The sequence below is a fragment of the Canis lupus genome, chromosome 13 (genome assembly GCF_048164855.1).
Source record: "Canis lupus baileyi chromosome 13, mCanLup2.hap1, whole genome shotgun sequence".
NCBI lineage: Eukaryota > Metazoa > Chordata > Mammalia > Carnivora > Canidae > Canis > Canis lupus.
The window spans coordinates 17,876,367-17,896,944 of NC_132850.1; the positions used below are offsets into that span (position 1 = coordinate 17,876,367).

A 20,578-nucleotide genomic window follows, 5' to 3' on the forward strand; every position below is an offset into this window, starting at 1 on the left:
GCCCAGGAGAGCCCCATGTCACAAAGAGTCATCTGACCCCCAGTGTCAACGGTGCCGAGGCTGAGAATCCTGGGCTGGAAGCCACCCGGACCCGGATGCTGAGGCTCCTGACAGCTGGGGCCCACTGGTCTGGAGGGGAACAGGTGCCTGCTCTGGAAGGAGGTCTCAGAGCCGCTCTGCTGGCAGCAGGCAGGCAGGCACTGGGGGATTGCTCTACGGGCGGCCCACTCACAAGCAGGGTTCAGGACAGAGCTGGTGGCCGGCATGGGAGAGGCGGTCTCAGGGGCACCGGGGCTGATGGGCCCTCAGCACTGCTGAGAGCAGAACGCAAGGGCTTTTTGCCAGGACTGAGATGAAAAGCGGTGGGGACACCAGAGGCAAAAAGCCCTAGGAAGAGGCTTCCAGGTGTCTCCAGGTCTCCTCAGCAGGGCCTGTCCTGGGGCTACAGGGCAAATTGCTCTTGACAAAACAGGGCAGGTACAGATGCAGGTGGGACCAGGCTGTAAGGCAGGTCCTGGGCACAGAGACTTAGGACTGGCCCGCAGACATCGGGTCCACAGGAACGTGTGTGAGAGGGAAAGACCAGCAAAGCCGAGCTGGGACAGCCTGCCTTAGGGTCCCTGGCAAGTGGGTCAAGAACCAAAGAAACCCCCACACTGGTCTCACTGCCCAGAAGGCCTGTGCGTATGCGTGGTGTCGGGACCCCGCCTGATCCCACCATGTGGGGCTGGAGGTACGAGCTCCCTGGTTAGTACCCGAGCTGCCACCTGTGGCGGCTGGGCTCAGCTCACCTCCAGAGAGACCCACCGCCTCGCCTCAGGGCCAAGGCCAGCGTGACGGGGACTTCAGAGAATGCTACCCAGCCAAGATAATAACGCAGGCTCCGTCACCTACGTCTGGGCCTCCTCCTGCCTCAGTATGGCCCCCTGCAGCTCTGCCCCAGGAAATGTGTCCATTAGACCATGCCCAGGCAGTTTGCTTGGGTTTCTCAGTGGCCCTGCTGGGCCGCTCCTCTCCCTGGTGCAGCCACATACAGCGAAAGGCTTTCGAGGCATCTCCACTCTTTTGACCCTATGATCTTTTGGGAAAAGTGTTCAGTCAGGACCGCGTAGCATTTGGAATGGTCCAGGTGGCAGGAGGCAGGTCTCTGAGCAGGGCTGTTCTAGCGTTCCTCCCTAGGAGGGGACTCGTCCAAGCCCTGTGTGCCCGTCAGACGCTCTGTCTGAAGCCGTGTGGGGGGAGGCAGCGCGCTTCACCACCGTACGCATCTCAGCCATCTGGGTGGCTCTCAGGCCCCTGGCCTCTCTGCCCTGATGTTGTTCCTTAAGACAGCCCCTGGGGCCACTTAGGCAAGCCTTGAGGGGCAGGACACCTGACCGAGGGGCCAGTGGGGACCTCTTACTCCACACCCCCAACTCCAGTGAAGTGTCGTCTGTCATCTCTGAGACACAACGTGCCCGTCACCCTATGGGCTGGTAGCCTTGGCCTCTTGGGAACCTGACACGGAGCAGCTCCTCGATAACTATATGGTTGACCATGTGGCTCCAAAGAGTAGGACAGGCCACTAACACTGCCTGGGTGGAGGGGCAGAGGATCCCCTCGAGAAGCTACACCAAGCACTTAGCATGATGAAGTCATCGTTGCAAGGAAGCCATGGCCACTTTCCTTTCCAAATCCCCCGAGTGGAGACAGTTTCACTTGTAATGACGCCCATCTGTGCAGAAGGGCTAAGTGACGGGGTGTGGGGGCAGGAGGGGCTCCGAGGGTGCACTGTGCACACCAGACCCAGCACTTTCTCTGGAAGGAGCAGGTGACCAGCTTTGGTCACCCTGGGGCTGGGAGCACAGCAGACACTGGACACTCCCCAACAGTCTCCAGGTTTCTCTCTGCTGGGAACCTGGGCTGATGAAGATGCAGGATCCACTAAGTCTCAGCAAGGAACACCTGAAACACAGCACGTGCTCACCTGCAGGGGCTCACAGCTGCCTCACACTGACCTTCTATACAAGGGTCCTGGCTGGTGACAGGGTGCGGCTGGCTCCTCCTCCAGGAAGACCCTGGGCAGCCCTGGCCAGAGGGCAGGCTCATTTGGCCTGGAGCCCCCCTTGCTGGGCTGGGCAGGAAGGACTCGAGGAATGCCAGGGAAGTATGCCCGATGTTTACACGCAAATGTGTGCCTGCTGGTGCACGTGCACACACACACACATACACACACACCACAGTGAAAAATCTGCTTGGAAGGCTCTAGACTCCCGTGGGGCTCTGGGCCCTTGAGGCAGAACCTATAAGAGATACAAATACTCCCAAGAGTGGCTGTGTCCCAAAGGGCCTGCGGAGAAGGAAGGAAAAGTAGCAGCGGCCATCAGGAGTGTGCCCAGTGGGAGCTGCTGTGGCTGTTCCTGCTGCTGCAGAAAGAGGCGGGAAAAGGAGAAACGGGACCCATGGCAGCCCCCACTGTCCCCAGAAAGGGATCCAGACAGCATGGCCAGCAGGGCCAGTTCAGCTCCGTGGAGACAGGGCTGGGCACTGCCCGCGTCCTTACCTCGTACATATAGGTTGGCAGGGGCCGAGTAGCGTGTGCCTGCGGAGTTGGTCGCCACACACTCGTACTTGCCTTGGTCCGACTCCTCACTGCTCTCAATCTGCAAGGCACCTGCGGGGACACGGTGACAGAGGTCAGGTCTGGATCATGGGGAGGGGGCTTGACGGCATTTGGGCTTGTGTTGACCAGACGCTGTAGATAATCAGGGCCGCACCAGTGTTGCTTCCAGGAAGCTCTCCCTGATGAGCCCACTGGCCTCCTGGCAGGGAGCAAGCCTTGGGCTCTGAAGCACAGTCCCGCTTGCCCTGCCCTGCAGTCTAGTGGAGCCTGTCGGCTGGGCCAGGGGCTCCATCCCATCCCCCAGCTCCATGGAGTGCCAGTGAGCATCCCTGTTAGTGCTCCCAGACCTCCTGGCCCTGCCAGGTGACGTGGAGCCAGGCGTGGGTGGGAGCCACCTGAATACCTGCTGGCCCGGGAGTTGCAAGCATGCAACGGCCCTCATCGCCCACCAGAACTCCACAGGAAGGAAGGGGCTTGCTCTGGGGGCCTGGTGCCCAGCAGCCTCGGCTCAGAGCACCCATCCTCTCCCTCCACCCCACCCCCACCCCGCCGGCCCCACCCATTCCGGCTCCTCTCCTCAGCCTGGTCCTGCTAAAGTGCTTCGACCCACCACGGCTGCTGCATAATTCAGGAGGCTAATGGAGGCTGTAGCTCCCACTCGGGCCAGTGCCCTGAGGAGCTGCTCTGGCCGCAGACGGACAGATAGGAGCCAGGAGTGGGGGGGCAGGGCAGCTGTAAAGGCCCCTCCACAGGGCCAGTCCTGGCAGGTCCGGGTAGGGGAGCCCAGGCTCTGGAGGTGGGCCGTGAAACCACTCGGCTTGGCCACCCCCTGGCCCCGGGAGTCAACACTTGGAGACACTGTTCTCGAGAGCACACCAGGCAAGCCGTCCGTGACAGTGACACCCCAAGGCACAGGCAATACCCCCTCCCGGGAACAAGCCGACAGACAGTCAAACCCACACAGGACAGTCCAACGGACACTTAATAACCCCACAGCACAAGCCTGACAGAGAACCGCCGCCTGCACAGAACAGCCAGAGCGACCCTAAAGACCCCATCCTGGGGCTCAGGCTGGCTGATGGCACCATACCCACAAAGGACAGAGACAGAACTGCTGAACCCCACCTGTGTGGACTGCATAAGGAGCGGAGGAAGAGTTCCAAGCCACACTCTCATGGCCCAGGCCCCAGGGGAGGACTGCCCTGGGTGCAGGGCTGCAGCCCCCCACTGCCCGCCCTCCCTCTTCTGCCGCCCAGACCCAGGGCAGCAGGAGGGGCCCTGAACACTCAGGGGGCTGGGGCCCGGGGGCTGGAGGTGGGGGAAGGGGCTGCCAAGGCTTAACGTCGAGGCCGGCCTGCTCTGCGGTTCTGGCCTCAGCCCTCCCCACTGGACATCAGGGAGCACGAGGGCCCAGGGCACGTGCCAAATACCCATCTCCTGCAAGAACAGTTCTGACGGGCACCCAACAGGTCATGTGTATGGGATGGATGGACACTGTTACAGAAAATGTTCCCTCAAGCAGGCAGGGTCAGGCCCCTGGCTGGTTGGGGGTGGGGGGTGCTGCACTAGGTCAGCTCAGCTGGGGAGTGGGGGGAGACCTGGGGGCCTGGCTCCACAGGCAGGGACAAGAACTAGTGCCTGGGTGAGACTCCTGCTCGGGGAGGAGGCTCCCCTGTGTGGAGACCTAGGACTGGCTGGGGACCCAACACAGAGCCCGGGCCTGGATACACACAGAAACCCCCAAATCTGGAACCAACACCAAGACCCGGTGGCAGGGGCATGAAGAACTATAAGTAGTCCTGGCCTGGGAGGGTCATGGACAAGATGCCCCACAGGGAGGCAGCTGCTCCTCTCAGCCCTATCTTCTGTCCTGAGACCACCCTGGCCGTGGACTGAGGGTCCAGATGTGCCCAAGGAAGCCAAAAGACTTGTGAAGAAATGATATGAATCAAATCAGTCCAGAAGCGACCATTTTACAGTGGGCCTGCTCCGAGCCAGACACTGCCCAGCCCCTCATCCCCTCCTCTAAACCTCAGGAGTCCATGAGGTGGGCCCTGGCCCCAATTTAAAGAGGAGGACGCAGACTTCTGAGAGATCAGACCGATTTTCTGAAAGTCACACAGGTGATTCAAACTTGCACCCGGATCTTTCGGTCCAGAGTGTGGTTCGGGAGCTCCAGGCTGCAGGGCTCTGGGGCATGAGAGCAGCCAGGGCTGGCAGGCGATCTGAGCTAGTCACGGTGGACCCTGGTTGTTCCCTGTGTCCCAGCAGCATCTGTGCTGGGCTACGGGGATTTACAGGATGGTCCTCACTCTGCTCTAGGGCCAGGATGTTAAAGGGAAGTCAAGCCATCATGGAGGACCCCAAGAAAAAGGAGCTTCCTGGGAAGAAAGGGGGGCCTGGTCATGCTGCCCCACCTCCCGGGAAGGCTCTCCACCTGTGGTCGGGCTTGGGGCTCAGCACTTGGCTTCAGTGTGGGGCGGACAGGGTCCCTTCTGTGGGGTTGGCCTGGAAGGCCTGGGAAGCAGGGCTTGCCATCCCCCAGGCAGGGCTCAGCTGAGTATATCTACAGTCCAGACTTGCAATGGATGAGTCCACAGGAGGGAATGACTGAGAGTGGAGGTGTGTGGTGGCCGGTGGTGCTTGGGGGACCGGAGCTGGAGATGAGGAGGCTGGAGAGGTCAGGATGGGGATGGGGGAGGTGACGGACTGGACGGGATGGAGTGGTGGTGACGGCAGTGGCGTGGCGTGGCGTGGCGAGATGCACGGACAGCATTCTTACCTCTGATTGGTGAACCACCTGGCGAGGTAATTTGAATGCAAATAAGATCAGAGAGAAGCATTAGTACAAAAGGAAGGAAAAGCCACAAAAAGCCAAACCAGATAAAATAAAACACGGAGAAATCAAGGCCTGAGTTAGGCCAACGCAGGTGGTAAGTGCGCAGGCGCCAGGCTGAGCCAGGCTGAGTGTGGGTGAAGCTGTGTCCCCCAGGTCACTGGCACTGCTCAGAGGGGGCGGAGAGGGGAGTGGGGCTGGGGTCATCGGGGCTGGAGGGGACGGGAATCAGGAAAGTGGGGTTAGGGCTCCTGCAGACCAAGCTGGCTGAAGCCAATAAGGGGAAAGTGAATAAAAGAGGTAGCAACCCCACTCCTAGGGGCACCCAAATGTCACAGGTGGGCAAGATTCAAAATAAAGCACTTACCAAAACAAACCAAGGAGGTTAAGCACACAGAATGGGCTAATGGGAGGGCTTGCTGTAGGCCACCACCAGGCCAGGTCTCCCTCAAGCAGACACACCAGCCCGGCCCGGCCCCATCGTGGGACCTGGGGTGAACTTACAACCCAGTGGCAGATGCCCTGTAGAGCCCACTCATCCCACTCATAAAAAAGTTTGTGACTACTGAGCTTCCCCTGAACCCGACTGGTGAGAGCCAGAGGCCAGGGCCTCCTCCTTGCCCTTTTAGTGCTTCAAGCCCAGAGGGGCAGACATGCACTCTCCAAATGCCCAATGCAGGGCTGTTACGAGGTCTGCACAGGCTGCCTTCCCACACGTGCCTCCTCTGAGGCTGCGCTCGGGGCCCTGCTTCTGCTACTGCCTCATCCAGGAGGTGAGGAGCCTATGAGGGGGCCTGGCCCCAGTGCCATCTACCCTGCCCCCCCTGCCCCCGCCCTCTCTGCCCATTGCAGTGGGGAGGGAAGTGTGCCAAGAGACAAACACCGATCACTCTCTCATCGAACTTGATGACACCTGCCTAGGAGGAATTATCCGTGTCTACGTCGGAATGATGAAACAAGCTAAGGGCCAAGTGGCTTCCCCAGAGCCCAAGGTCACGTGGCCTGTGAGGCGGCAGGAACTAACCAGGTCTGGTGCACAGCCTTCCCACTGGATTAAGACTGCCTCCTGCAGACACAGGGGCTGGACGGGAGGCAGAGGCAGCTGCTGGGACCTGGGCTGGGCATGTGAGGGGCTGTAGAAACCCTGGGAAGAACCATTATCACAGCGATCCCCCAGGCATGGTCCAGGCACCCTGAGTGTCTCTGAAACTCTTTCAGAGGGTCAAGGTCAAAGCTATTTTCCTGATACTAAGAAGTTATTTGCCCTTTTCACTCTGGCTCTCTTATGAATAAACGGTGGAGTCGTCCGGAAGCTCCACGAAGTGTGATACTGCAACAGACCAAACGTAGAAGCAGCCCTAAGAATCCGGCAGTCTTCTATCCAGCCCCCATTTAAAGAGATTTGCGAAAATGTAAAACAATGCCACTCTCTTCACAAAATGTTTTTGTTTTACAAAACATAATTATTTTTCATTAGAAATGTTATTTAACGTGTAATGGGTTTTAAAATTATTTTAAGATTTAAATATTTAAAACCTTTTCGGTCTCAACATCTAATACGGTAAATAGTGATGAATAAAACCTACACAAACAAAAGCTCTCTGAGGTCCTCTAATATTTACAATCAGAGGTCCCAAGACCAAAAAGTCAACAACCGCTGATCTGCTTCTGCAGGGCAGGCCTGGCCTGGGAGAGGGCGGCAGTGGAAATGGGCCAAGGCTGGCACCCCTAGCTCCCGGTCTCTGCTCCCCCAAAACCTAACCTGCTGGTAATGAGTCTCTGGACCTCTCAGAAGAGTCATTCCTCCACCAAACAAAAAATTTGCCTTACCATTTCACAAGGTGGGTGTGGGAGACTGGAGGGACCCAGGAGTCAGCGGCGCTCCTGAGAGGTGCCAGTGTGCTCAGGCCAAAGGGAAATCATGACCACGCACTGTCAGCGTGCCCTCCTGGCAGCCCCAGCTGGTGGGAGGGGTGAGTCGGGGGACAGGCTCTTTCAGTCAGAGCCGGGCCAGCCAGCAGAGTAGGGGACTGCAGGCCTCAGGCCCACTCTGGAGTCTGCTCTGCACCCGGCTCTGGGTCCCATCTGCCAGGGCCGGTGGGCCTCCACCCACAGTCAGCTGCTGGCATCTCTGCTCAGGACCTGTAGTCTCAGCCCGGGTGTCAGAGGGTGTGGAAGGAGACTGTGGTCTGGGTGAGCACGTGCATGTGGTGGATCAGGTTGTCCTCGACGGTGATGCATTCAGGGCCCTGGGATGGAGCAGAGCCTGGGAGGGCTCCTCGGCACCCTGTCCGGGCTGGGCAGAGCCTGTGGGCCACTAGCTCCTTTCAGGACCCAGAAGGGGCTCTGAGCCCCACCTGGAGGTCAGCCTCCACCTGCTGCTCTGGTGACATCGTCTGCTCCTGACTTGACTTCCACTCTCCCTGAGTTTGTCTTCATTCCTCACGGGCCCACACTGGGCCTCAACTGCAAATTCCCAAGAGGCTCTTGTGGCACTTCAGTGAGGAAAACACCTGCAGAACAGAGCTCAGGCCTGGATAGCGCTCACACCAGCCGCCCTCCTCTCCAGCTGCTGTTCCAGGGGCCACACCCTGTGGCCCGTGCTGGAGCTTAGCCTGCAGGTGCCTGATAAGTTCTGGGGACCTGTCAGGGAGGGCCTGAGATCTGGAGAGGATGGGACCGTTGCAGCTCTGCAGTGCTCGCAGGGTCCAAGCGTACCCCAGGCCCCAGGTTTGGCATTTGTGACACTAGAAGGCCTCTGGGTGACTGCCTGGGGGAGTTCCCGGCCCTGGATCTCCATGTGGGACCGCGGGTGAGTCCCTTTAACTCAACTGTAAAGTGAGCATGATAATCACAACCTGTCCTACTTCTCAGGGTTGCAGAAAAAACAAGTGCAACAAAAGGCAGGGAAATACCTTGTGATCCGTCGGTGATGCATAAACTGTGAAAGTCCCTGTAAAGATGAGTGCTTGGGGGCCTGATTCCACTCCATGAAGGGATGTCCCTGTCAAATGTGTGGGGATCAGCCCCAGCACCCTTCTACATGGTAATAGGACAGGGCCAGCAGCTCCTGGAGTCAGGGCCTGGTGCCAGGGCCAGGCAAAAGGGGGGTGCAGGGAGTCCTGCTACTATACAGGTGGGATGATTAAGTCCCTTCAGGTGCCATCCCAGGAACTGGACCTGAGGTCCATAACCCCCAGGTTACAGCTTCCAGGTGGCAGCAAAGGTTAAACAAGGTCTTCCTTGGACCTAAGAGGCAGGGGGAGTGGACCTTTGTCTGCAGGGACAGGGCCCAAAGGTCTCGTTCATGAAATAATTTATTAGCAATGGCTCAGAGATACCTGTCCTGTAGCTGGTCTTGGGTTGGGAGCTGGGGGGGGAAGGGGACCTCGCAGTGGGGAGCCAGACCCAAGCCCTCCCTGCAAGGTGCGCCCTCGCTTAAGTGAGCCACGCTGGAGCCAGGCAGTAACAACACGGCGTGGGGTGTGTCCTGAAGGAGGAGGCCTTAGTTGGGCAGAGAAAGGAGAGGCTTCCTGATTTGGTGGCTTAGAGCAGATGGCAAGGATGGGTCAGGGTGGCTCTGTGCAAGTGGCAAGTGGCCAGAGATAACAAGAGCCCCATTCCTGAAGCCCTCCCCATACGCGCCAGGCGGGGAACTAAAACTTCCATTGCTGTTGTCTTGCTTAATCCTTCCTGTCACTCCTTTTTAAAGGTGGGGAAACAGAAGCTTAAAGAAGTTAAAGAACTTCACTGAGGCCACAGAGCTTGCAGGTGCGGAGCTAAGACCCAAGGGGGTTAAGCCGGAGGTGTGAGCTGGGAAGATCAGGAGCGGTTCTGTGCGGCTTGCTCAGGAGCAGGTGCCTGGCCACGTGGGCAATGAGATGCAACTGAGGTTGTTGGAGCACAGAGGGACACGGGCAGAAAACTGGCAGCTGCTGGGGTCTGGATTCCCGGGGAGGGCCCGCAGGCAGGGAGCACAGCGCTTGGTGACTGGGACATGGCCGGGAGGCAGCGGGAGGACAAAGTGGGTCGACAAAGCGGGTCCAGCATGACAGCCGTGTGGGTGACCAGTGGACGTGACACATCCTGATGGGAGGAGTCGGCGTGCATCCCCTGCCACTAGCAGGGAGATGGTCGGTGGGAGAAGGCCACAGTTGTCTGGGAAGAAGTCACCACTCACGGCCAGTCAGGGTGACACCTGAAGGCAGCTAGGTTTTTTTTTTGTCTTTTTGTTTTTTTAATCTAAAGCTTGGGCAAGCTGTGTGGTGCTGGAGACAGAACGAGGGGTGTGGGAGCAGAGGGGGCCTGAAGCTACAGGAGCAGGTGAGCTGGCCCACGGGAAGGCCCTGTCCGTGGGGACAGCGCAGGGGCCAAGGGCTCCCCGGCTGGAGGGAGGAGCCGAGGAAGAGGCGGCCTCAGGGAAGCCAGGAGGGAGAGGGAAGCCAGGGAGAAGGGGAGGGGGAGCAGCCAGTGGAGTAACGGGGCAGGAGCCGACTCATCGGGCAGTGAATGGGTGGCACAGGGCCTGGCACACAGTAAGCACCACATAAATACTTGATGAACAAGCGCGAGAGACAGCGAGCCTTCCCAGAATTGCTGCCACGGACAGTCAGTGCCATTCTGGGGCGGAGGCCAGGCCTGTGGGGAGGACCATCTGGCTGTTTGGGGAGCCTGCTTGGGGGGCTGTGGGGAAATGCAGAGGAGCCGAAGCATGCGGGCCGCTGGGCAGTGCTGGGCAGTGGCTGCAAATGCTGCCGGACCATTTCCTGCCTTGATTATGGCTGTTTTAATTAACTGCATTACAGCTGCCTCCATCTTGTTGAGTTTTAATTAAATTAAATGAGCTAACACTTTGTAGGCTGTCTCAGGCGGCCATGGCTAGGGCCTGAATCCTGCCCCTGCTGGGCAGCTCACCACTCCCTCCTCCCCTGGTGGGAGGGAGCGGGGAGGGGCTGGCACCCCAGGGAGCGGCACGGGCACCTCTAAAGCCTGCAGGACCCCAAAAGGGCAGAGTCAAGTACTCCTTTGTAATGTGGACCTCACGGCTGCCGGGCAGCAGGGGCTCTGGTGGCGCTGGCCATCTTGCCTGTGCCCACCGTCCCGCAGCTAGCGGAAAGTTTCTGGACCAAGGTCTATCAGTCCAGGGTTGGCTGGCGGGCAAACGCAGAATGCAGCTAAGCCGATTCTGAGCCTCCTTTCCCGCCTGCACCGTTCCCACAAAAACTGAATCAATTATCCTGGCGGGAGTCTCGGAGGCAGATCGATCAATGGGGCGACACCTCCTGCCTGGTCATGACGGCATCCTTGCTGCCAGGGCTCCGAGCTGGCTCGACTCAGATATCTGGAGGAGACAGGTGGCCTTGGTGACCAAGGGATGGCAGCAAGTCCTCCTGGCTCTAAGCCCCTGAGGTCCAGCCTTTTGAAGCCTGATGGATCAGGCATCTCTGGCCTCTATTCCTGGCTAAGCCCTGCTGTCTGGAGAAGTAAAGAGAAGCATCATGTAGGCCTCCTCTCGGGCCAGGCTGTAGGCAAGATGGAGGATAGACACCCACAGAGCACCTCTGCAGAACCCAACACCACACTGGGCACATCACTCATGCTGCAAGGAGCCGCGCTGGACCAAAGTTTAGGCTCTGACCGTTCCAGGAAGGTAAAAGAATCACCGGCAACGAACCCATGCTGTCAAGCTCTCTTCCCTGGGCCAGGGGGGCCTGTACCAAGATCTGACCCGCCCACCAGATGTCCTCTGCTCAGCCCCAAGAGGGAAGGCACTGCTGGGTGTCAGGTGGACACCTTTCCTGGAGTCTGTGTGGCCCCTTGACCCTTACCCTCTGCTCACCTGAACGTAGCTGCTTGATGCGGCCATTGCTTGTGGCAGGGTCCACAGGGAGGAAGTCCTTGAACCAAGAGATCTCAGGGTCTGGATTCCCGCCTGCTGCGCACAGCATGGTGGCTGTGCGTGCCTTCTCCACCACCTTCAGCTGAGGCCCCATGTCGATGGAGGGGAACCCAGGGGGCAGCTGTTCTTCTGCAGACAAAAAACAGAAGTGCAAGTTAGGGCCGGCACTGCCTGCCTGCTGGCACCTTCCAGCATGGGCAGCTTCTCCTGACTCCTGGGTTGGCTGGGACCCTTAAGACCCTCGTCTCCCAGTTCCTGACTTCTAAGGATGCTCCATGTGAGGAACCAGAATCCCAAGTCCTGCTTCCCAGGCCTACTCCCCAGTCCTACACAGTGGGGCCCACCCTGCCCCGTCAGGGAGTTTCCAGATCTGAGAAACAATGCCTCAGACTGGAGACGTCAGCACTTATCTCTCTGGGCTCTGGGAAAAACAAGGATTGATGCTCTGCTGGCCACAGCAGAAAGTGCTACACGGATGCTGGGCTGCGAGGGGCCCACAGCTCGTACGGCAGCCCCTAGAGCCACAGCTCAGCCCAAAGGCTCCCGGGGCTGTCTGGTACCCACTCCTTTTTCTGAACATGCGGTGTCCCCTCCACCGTTTGCATCTAGCCTTTAGCTCCACAGCATAGGAGAACCCCATATCACAGCCCAGATACAGGACCCGATTGGGCACCCCCTGCCCTACCAGTGAGCCCCCACAACCCCTGGTCCTGACCCATTCTCTACTAGAGTCTTTTTTTTTTTTTTTTTAAGATTTTATTTGTTTATTCATGAGAGACCACAGAAACAGAGAGAGAGAGATGCAGAGACACAGGCAGAGGGAGAAGCAGGCTCCACGCAGGGAGCCTGACGCGGGACTCAATTCCAGGTCTCCAGGATCACACCTTGGGCTGCAGGTGGCGCTAAACCGCTACGCCACCAGGGCTGCCCCTCTACTAGAGTCTTGACCCTGACCTTCTCGTAGTCCCTGGGGGGGCCACAGTCAGGCCTAGGGACCATGTTGGAGCACGTGGAGGCCAAGGAGATTAAAAAAGCTCTATGAGGACACCAACATTTGATGAAGGGAGGCACAACTCTTCCCTGGCTGCCTTTTCCCACCTTGCTGGGGGTTGGAGGCTCATGCAGGAGTTGGTCCCAAGGGAGCAACAGCCACGGATGTCAGCATACCCTCACTCCCGCTGCAGAGACTCAGACACACAGCCCTGGAAGCTGGCAGAGCAAGGCCGGCCTCTCCCCACCCTTGGAAGCACCAGGGACTGGGAGCACAGGCTCTGGACTGGTGCGAGCCAAGCGGGGCTCCCACCTCTACCATTAACTAGCTCTGTGACCTGGGTGCCTTACTAGTCTTCTCTGTGCCTCCACTATCTGTAAACAGGGTTCAAGTGCCCGGCTTGTAAAGCCATCATGAGGACCACATCTAAGGATGCACAAGGTGCTAGGGAGTGTCTGACAGAGAACCTGCACCAGGGAGTACTGGCTGACATCACCATCATCAGTGGCTAAGCCACCAGGGTGGACGGGTACCGAGACTAGGGCCTGGGGCTGGTGGGGTTTGCAAACCCCAGAGCAAAGCCCAGAGTGCGTCTGAGCACTCAGCAGAGAGCCTCTCCCACGGTGTGGACGCCTGACACGCCCTATGGAGGACAGAGAACAGTGTCTGTCTTCCGATGGGGGATCGAGGCTCCGTGGTGGCAGAAACCAGGACATAGCCCCTCCTCGGGCCCAGCACAACACGGGTGTGTGGGGACACTCGCTGAGGTTGGACTCCTGTGCCAGGGAAAAGGCACATGACATCCTCAGAAGTGATTCTAGAAAATAAAGGCTGGCAGTGCTGATCCTCCCTATAGACTCTCAGAGACCCAGGGGGACTGACTGAGGAGGCAGGCGGGAGAGGAAGCTGGAGGAGCCCCAGTAGGCGGGGGTAAAACATCCCTCTATCAGCTGCCAGACCTGGGGTGGGGGTCGGGGGGTGGGTTCCTGCCAAGGCTCTGGCTGCCAGGGACATCCCAAAGGTACTGTGGTGGCCCCATTAGGACAGGGGGTCTTGGGCTGGGGAGCAGCAGGACTTGGAGCACGGCTTTGCTTCCCCCGCCTCTCCCAGTGGCTGGCGCTATGCTTACTTCCCCACCTGCAGCCCTATAAATTCCAGATGTGAACCCAGCATCTCCTTGACTATAAATATGATCCCACAGTGTCCTGACTCCCAGCTCTGATTTTCCAAGGAAAATGTTAAACAGTGGCAGGGAAGCAGGACTTGGGATGTACCACGCAGGAAGCAGCTTCCTTTGGGCCTGAGGCCCAGTGCTCCCCACCCCCCGCCGGGCCCTCCTCAGCAGCTGGGGGACACTCAGGACAGTTAGAGCCACCCTAGCTCACCAAGGTGACAGTCCTCAATCCTCCCTGCTCAGCTGTCCTGAGCACATGGGGGATGCAGGGACGACAGAGTCGGCCCAAGTCCAGGCCCGGGGGCCAACCAGCCCCAGCTCCCTGGCAAGGTAGAGCAAGGAGAAAGGAAGAAGTATGAACACCTGCGGCCCCGTGTCCCGGCATCCACTCTGAATTCCTAACACGGGGAAGGTCTGGGGGATTTACGCCAAATTAAGGACAATTAATTTTCTTCCCTCAATTATCGCGCCCTCAATGGCTCCGTCCTTGGCTCAGATCATGCCTCAGGCGCTGCCGCCAGAGCCTAAAACCGGCATGTGTGAAGAGCTGTCCATAAAACAGCGGGACCCAAACGCCGGTCCCTTGTGCCAACTAGGCTTCTAGGCAGAACTCAGGCGGCCGCGGTCCCGCACCTCTAGCGGGGGGAGCGTGTCTCGCAGGAGGACTCCGGCCCCTCAGGGGCAACCCGCTGCTGTCTCTTCCCTCTCTGCTCCCCAGGAGGCTTCTGGCACATTCAAACGGAGCCAAGGTCAGCAGCTGCTTACTGATGCCCCCTGTGTGTCTGGCCAAGCTGGGCACAGGGCACGCTGGACCCATTCGCTCATCCGGCACTGCCCCCCTGCCCTGCACCCACACCACCGCCTGAACCACTGAGGCTCAGGGTAAATCCCTCACTCTGACCTCACATGATCACTGCAAACCCATCAACAATCAGGAAACTGAGGCCCAGATAGGAAGCGTAGAAGGTTACGGTTTTGGAGTATTTACCGTGCTCCATGTAGAGAGGTAATAACGTGCTTTAAAAAATGATTTATTCTTAGCAAAACCCTACGGAGGGTGGAGGAGGAGCGATGGGGTGCTTGCAGACCTGGCCAAGGTCATGCAAGCTGAATGAGGTGGGGCTAGGGTGACCCGGGGGCGGGCCCCATCCTGGCAGGGCCGGGCCTAGGACTCCCAGTGGGGGCGGCCCTGGGGACAGTGCCACCATCCTGCCCCATACCACGCCCTCCGCCGGCTTCAGGGCCCGCCGCTCCTGGAAGCCCCCCAGCACGAGTGGCCACACGACCCCGGCTGTCCCCCCCACGGGGCCGCCCGCGGGCGCACACCCACATCCCCGCACCCCCGGGCGTGCTCAGCGGGGCCCCTCAGAACCTGTCCTGCGGGCTGCGGGGAGGAAGGCCCCTCCCCCTCCCGGCCACCGGTAACCATGGCAACAGCGGAGAGGCGGGCTCCGGAGGAAGGCTGCGCGCGCCCATGTCCCAGCCCGTGTCCCAGCAGGCGCGCGCCGGGGTCGGTCGGCCAGCTGCCACCCCTCCGCCCCGACCCCCACCTGCCGGGACCCTGCTCCCCCATCCCAACTCCCAGCCCTCCGCTCCCCTCCCGGCCTCCTTTCTGCTCAAGCATGCTCAGCCGCGGGCCCGCCCGGCACACCTGCTTCTCAGCCCCGCGTTCGCAGTGTGTGTGCCCGCAGGGCGGAGGCCCCTCCATTCTCTGATACAGGGGTCCCTGGGAGGGAAAGAGAAGCCCACGGGGCCTTTAAGGGACTGCAGAGCCCCGGTCTCTACAGCTGCCTGTGGCTCCTGCCAGCACGCACAGGTAGGGCGCACGCACATTCCCAAGGGGCGGCCCCCACGGATCCCTGCGAACCCGTGGTGGGTGTGCACCTGGATGTTAACGGTTCCTGCAGCAAACCACACTGGTCTTTGGATGCTGCAACAGATCTAAACTCCTCCCCTGTTGTCCCCGCTGGGCAGAGGCAGATGACAGGGTGTTTGTGTGGGGGTGGAGGGTGTTGGGAGACTAAGGCTCAGAGAGGGCCAGAAACTTGGCTGAGGCCCCACAGCAGTGGTGGAGCTGCTTCTGCTCCATGACTCACTTGCTATCTTGGTGACTTCCTGGAGGAGGATACAGATGCAGGAGTACTAAACCCTTGAGCATGAGAGGCAGGGAGAACTTTGGTGGTGGGGGTGGGGTGGGGTTGGGGGGGAGACATCTGAGTGAAGGCTATAGGAGGGTAGGGGGCCAGTAGGAAGGTAAGTCTGGTTGCAGCTAAGGCAAATGTTGGGGTCTTGGTAGATGAGGCTGGGGTAGGGGTGGACAAGGGGATGAGCTTAAGCTGGCTGCAACGGCTGGGGGGAGGGAGGCTGGTGAGGCCCCTACAAAGCACACACAGGTTTCTTTGTCCAGCTCAGCCTGGGATGCCTGAGGCTGAGTCTGGGCCAGAGGGAGGAGGCTGCACCAGGGAAGCCGACAGATGGAGACGCCTTGCAGGGTCCTGGGGCGGGCAGCACCGTCTGTCAGCACGACCTTCTCACCCGTGTTTACCCAGCTTCATGGCGTCTCTGTGCATATGCAGGCACACACCGGCACACACGTACACAGGCTCCCTGGGGTGGCACCATCTGTAAGCCTGACCTCCTCCCCTGTGCCTGAGTGTTGGGCCTGGCCTCACCCTGTCTCGGAACACAGACACAGAAACATGCACAGCCAGGGACCTGCGGAGATATACATGGAGGAGACAGGTGCAAAAATAGAAGCCTACATGCGTGTGTGGGGGGGCACCTGTGGTGCCAAGCACCTGTGGAAGCAGACTCACACAAGCAGCTCCAGAGGCGGTGCACACGGGTACTCCACACACATGTGGAGATGTGCAGCCAGAGATACACGTATGCCGAGGCATGTGCGCCCAGAGACATGGCAAATGTGCCAACAGGTAGACACACATGAAGGAAGCTCACAGGTAGCCTGGCTGCTGGTTCCCGCAGGCCCTGTGCACCTAAAGAAGCCGAGGCACCTCAAGCCTTGGCCCTGAGGCGGCTCCATCCTGAGCAGGGCTGGGGACAAGACACCAGCTACCCATTCGGAGGTCCCCCCAGCCCTGTAGGCTCCTGCTCTCCCAGAGAGCACCCCCACCCTGCTTCCAGGCAGTAAGGGGGGGCTGAGGGAGCCTGGGGCCCGTCTTCCTTCACAGCTTTCAGTCTCGATTTTCAGCTTTTTCTAAGAGAAAACTCCCACCTCTTCCAGCACTCAGATTTCATCAAACTTGGCATCTTAAAAGCCTGTTTTGTTTTTGAATCTGAGCTGTTTGGGGCCTGTCGGCAGCGAGAGCCCGAGAGTGGCAGTGAGAGCTGAGAGCAGTGGTGGCCTCCCCTCCCCCAGGGCTTCCCTGGCATCTCACACTGCCCTACTGCACCTGGTTGGTGAGGCCTCCTCGCCACATACCCCCCAAGTGAATCCCGGGGCTATCCCCAGACAGACACCGTACTCGCACTCTGGCTTTTGAACCCTGCCCCAGGCTGGACTCTCCTCCTGGGGTTCCCCCACCTTGGCCCTACTCCAGGAAGATTCTTTTTATCCATTTACCCCCCCACCCCGAGGTTCAGGCCCAGTCACTCCAGACCACTGACAGTCTCCCACTCACTCCTCAGACCTGTCACCCCAGCTGGCCAGTTCACCAAGGCCAACCATGACTCCACGGGGCTAAGTCCAAAGGACACTTGCCAGTGCGCATCTTGCCTGACCTCTTGACAAGCGCCCCGCCCCATGGACCACTCCCTCCTCCTTCACATACCTCTCTTCTCTCCACTTCCACAGCCTGGCTCTGGGTTTCCCTCTTCCCTTTCAGGCCCCTCCTCACCAGATTCCTATGGAACACCGCCACCCCCCTCCCCGCCGCCCTCCAACATGAAGTACTAGCCAGCTGGGGCTCCATCCGGGCCCTCTTCCTCCCTTCTTGGCTCTAGCTCTCTGAGATGTGCCATTTCTCAGCCTTCAAAACTCCATTTCCAGATGTCCCTTGGAGTGCCAGGCGAATCCGAACAAGGCCTCCTGGATACCTCTCCCTGGATGCGCGCACATGCCTGATACAACAGATTTCTAGCTGAACTTGTCAATCTGCCCCTTCAGACTAGGTCCTAAACCTCAGAAAATGGCACCACCATCTACCTGGCCCCAGAGCCATAACCTAGAGTCTCTCACTTCCCCAGTTCAAGTAGCCAGGCAGCTCGCCACTCTTTCTCCACTGCTCCGTAACCCATTCCCCCTTCCTCCCCTGCCGGCTGCCTGGGTTTGGGCCATTGCCACCACTTGCCTGGGCTGCGGGGCTGCCCCAACCTCTCACTGGTCTCCTGCCACCCTACTCTGCACCCTCAGGGACCGTTCTGAAGCGTACATTTGATCATGTCATTCCTCTGATTAAAATCCTCTCTCTCCTGGCAACCAGAGGGAGGCATCTTACCAAGGATGAAGAATGTGCACACACGGGGGCATTTAAAACCTCCAACTTGGTTAGCTGTTCCCAGAGCCGCTGGCTCCACTCCGTGGTCATGAGGTTGGGGGAGAGAGGAGTCAGCGAGGGGGCCAAGCCCACAGCAGGGCCAGGCACAGTGGAGGTACCTACTGTCTGGCTAACAGAAGACACAAGCGTACTGCCTACGGCCCAGGAGGACCATTCAGAAGGGAATCCACTTGGGCCCTTGGAAAAGGATCAAAACTAGAGAAAATGAGGGAGTCTAGGTACCAAGAAACCCAGGGTCTGGAGTTGAAGACCCTCCTGGCAATGCCCATCTATAATACCTCTCTCAGCCCCAGGCCTCAGGGCCAGAACTCTCCAGGAAAAGGTTGAAGAGCCTCATGTTTGTATGGTCCCAAATGCTGCAGTGGCCGTGAAGGGGGGTGGAAGGACAGGTCGCAGAGACCACAGGCTCTGGACCGGAAGCATGCAGGTCCATGGCTCAGCTGTGAGGGGAGGGGCAGGAGCTGGCCTGGGTTGTAGCCCTTCTGCAGCTGCAACTCAGGGAGGAGACAGGCCCAGCTTCTGCAAAACCAACCTGTTAACCAGACACATACGTAGGCAACAGGGAGAGGGCACGACCTGCCCCTTGGGAAGTCATCCTCTGCCTGTGGTAGCCCTTGATCCAAAGGCCCCCAACACCAGTCAGGCCTGGGGCAGTGGCAGAAAGGAGGGTAGAGTAAGGAGTGCCAACTCCTGGGGAAAACACCCCCCCATCCTGAAAGCAAGTTCCCTTACTGACTCTGCTCCAGGCCTAGCCCAGCCCAGGGCCTCAGCACAGGGTCATATGTGGCTCATCAGTCCTCCGGTCCCTGAGGCTGTTTCTAAAGGGACGGAGAATGGGGGTGAGGAGGTAGAGGGTGTCTCAAGAGGTCCTTCATCACCCTCCAGGTCTCTAAGCCAGCCAGGGTCAGAGCCACTGCAAAAAGTCGGGGGTCCAGGCCCAGTACTGATTGCCCCGCTACCCCAGTGAGTATACTGTATGCTTAACAGTTGGCACCCCAAGAGCCTGCCACCAAGTAGGCAAGACTGGACGCACTCCATGTGGGCACCTGGATTCCTGGCCCACGTGGCATCCAAGGATAGTACGCTCCATGTCGGTCGGCAGACACCGAGGCCAAGTGCAAACAGGTAAGAGGAGGGACATGGGGGGGTCCCGAGGTCTCGTGTATCCTCCCTCTGGCTGGCTGCAGAGGAACCACGCTGGGGGTGCCACTGTACTTGAGAACAGGTCAGCCTGACCACTCTGCCCCACATTCATCTGCCCAGCTGTCGTGCTGACCAACGGCTCTGAGCAGGGAACCCATGGGTCCCCGAGACAATGAGCCCAGACACAGCCTCTCTGACCATCCCCCCCAGTGTCAGACTGACCCCCACACATTCAGCTCAGGCCGCTTGCCACACAAGCACCACACACCTCACACACACTGATGTGCGTGCACACGCAGACACAGCACGATGCACACCACCTGCTGTATATACCACACCTCCCCAGTGCTTGATGGGTACACACACACAAACACACACGTGCGCACACACAATCTGCTGCACACCCCCTGCTGAGCACAAAGGCACACACCCGCCACATACACACGCCACGCACACACTACCCTACCCAAGGCACACAGGGCAGCCACAGCACACAGCACACACGGGGCGCCTCTCGGCCCTGTCCATGATACCACCCGCACCCTGAGTCCTGAGAACCAGGCCCCCTAGGGCAGGGTGGGAAACAGCTCATTGGTGCTCCTGGGCTCCCCCCAGCCTCCCCCTCCCGCCTCACCTGCCTCAGCCCTCCCAGAACCCACCCAGGTCACCTGGGCCCTGCCCACACCTCTGCTGCTGGCCTCCCTGGGGCTCTCCTGACCACTGTCCTGCCCGGCCTGGAACCCGGTGGCTCAGGCAAGTCCTGCGCCCGGAATGAGCCCCAAGACCCTTGCTCCCCCACCCCGGGGAGGGAAAGGCCAGGAAGCAAAGCCTGCCTCCCCTCCCCCTCCCTCGAGAGAGAGAAAATGTCAGCTTCTCTGTCTCAGCAGCGGGCGGGTTGGAGGGGGAGTGATTCAGCCTTTGCCTCAAGAGTGCGGAGTGAGAAGAGCTTTTCCTGCCATTACCGGGGAGGGAGAGGCTGGCGCGCTAATGGCTTCAATTACCTCTCAGACAGGAACACCGGGCGGGGAGCCCTGCTCGGCCAGGCCGGCTCGCCCAGCCCCTGGAGCCGGGCACCGCTCCCTGTCCCCAGCCCCCCGGCCCTGGCCCGGGGCGGGGGGGGGGGGGGGCAGGGGGCCGCGGTGGAGCCCTGGGGGCCGCCGGGGCACGGGAGGCCACACCGGGCCACACCCGGACACGCGAGGAGCGGCTGCAGCGTCAGGGGAGCCGGTGCAAAGGCCGGGGCGAGGGCGTGGCGGGCCTCGAGGCTGCGGGGCGCTGCGGGGTGCTCCCCAGCCTGTGTCAGGGCCCGTCTGGGGAGGCTGGGCCTGCCGGGGAAAACACGGGCAGGGGGCACGGGACCAGACTTGTAGGCCTGGGCTCCCCTCTGGCGGCGACACCGACTCCTCCCTGAGCCCT

The 20,578-nt window shown here is 59.8% G+C and overlaps 1 protein-coding gene across 12 annotated transcripts in view; it reads right to left on the reverse strand.

Annotated features, from left to right (window-relative positions):
• The window catches only part of PTPRF (protein tyrosine phosphatase receptor type F), an 87,057-nt gene that overhangs the window by 38,638 nt on the left and 27,841 nt on the right, over window positions 1-20,578 (reverse strand). For 7 of the 12 annotated variants that reach the window (XM_072772590.1, XM_072772587.1, XM_072772589.1 and 4 more), the window contains exons 6-8: window positions 11,278-11,466; window positions 5,385-5,402; window positions 2,543-2,653 (exon numbers count right to left, since the gene is read on the reverse strand). In XM_072772590.1, coding sequence (XP_072628691.1) covers window positions 2,543-2,653; window positions 5,385-5,402; window positions 11,278-11,466 — 318 coding nt within the window. The remainder of the gene's footprint in view (window positions 1-2,542; window positions 2,654-5,384; window positions 5,403-11,277; window positions 11,467-20,578) is intronic. The other 5 variants (XM_072772592.1, XM_072772586.1, XM_072772585.1 and 2 more) reach the window with 1 other exon arrangement.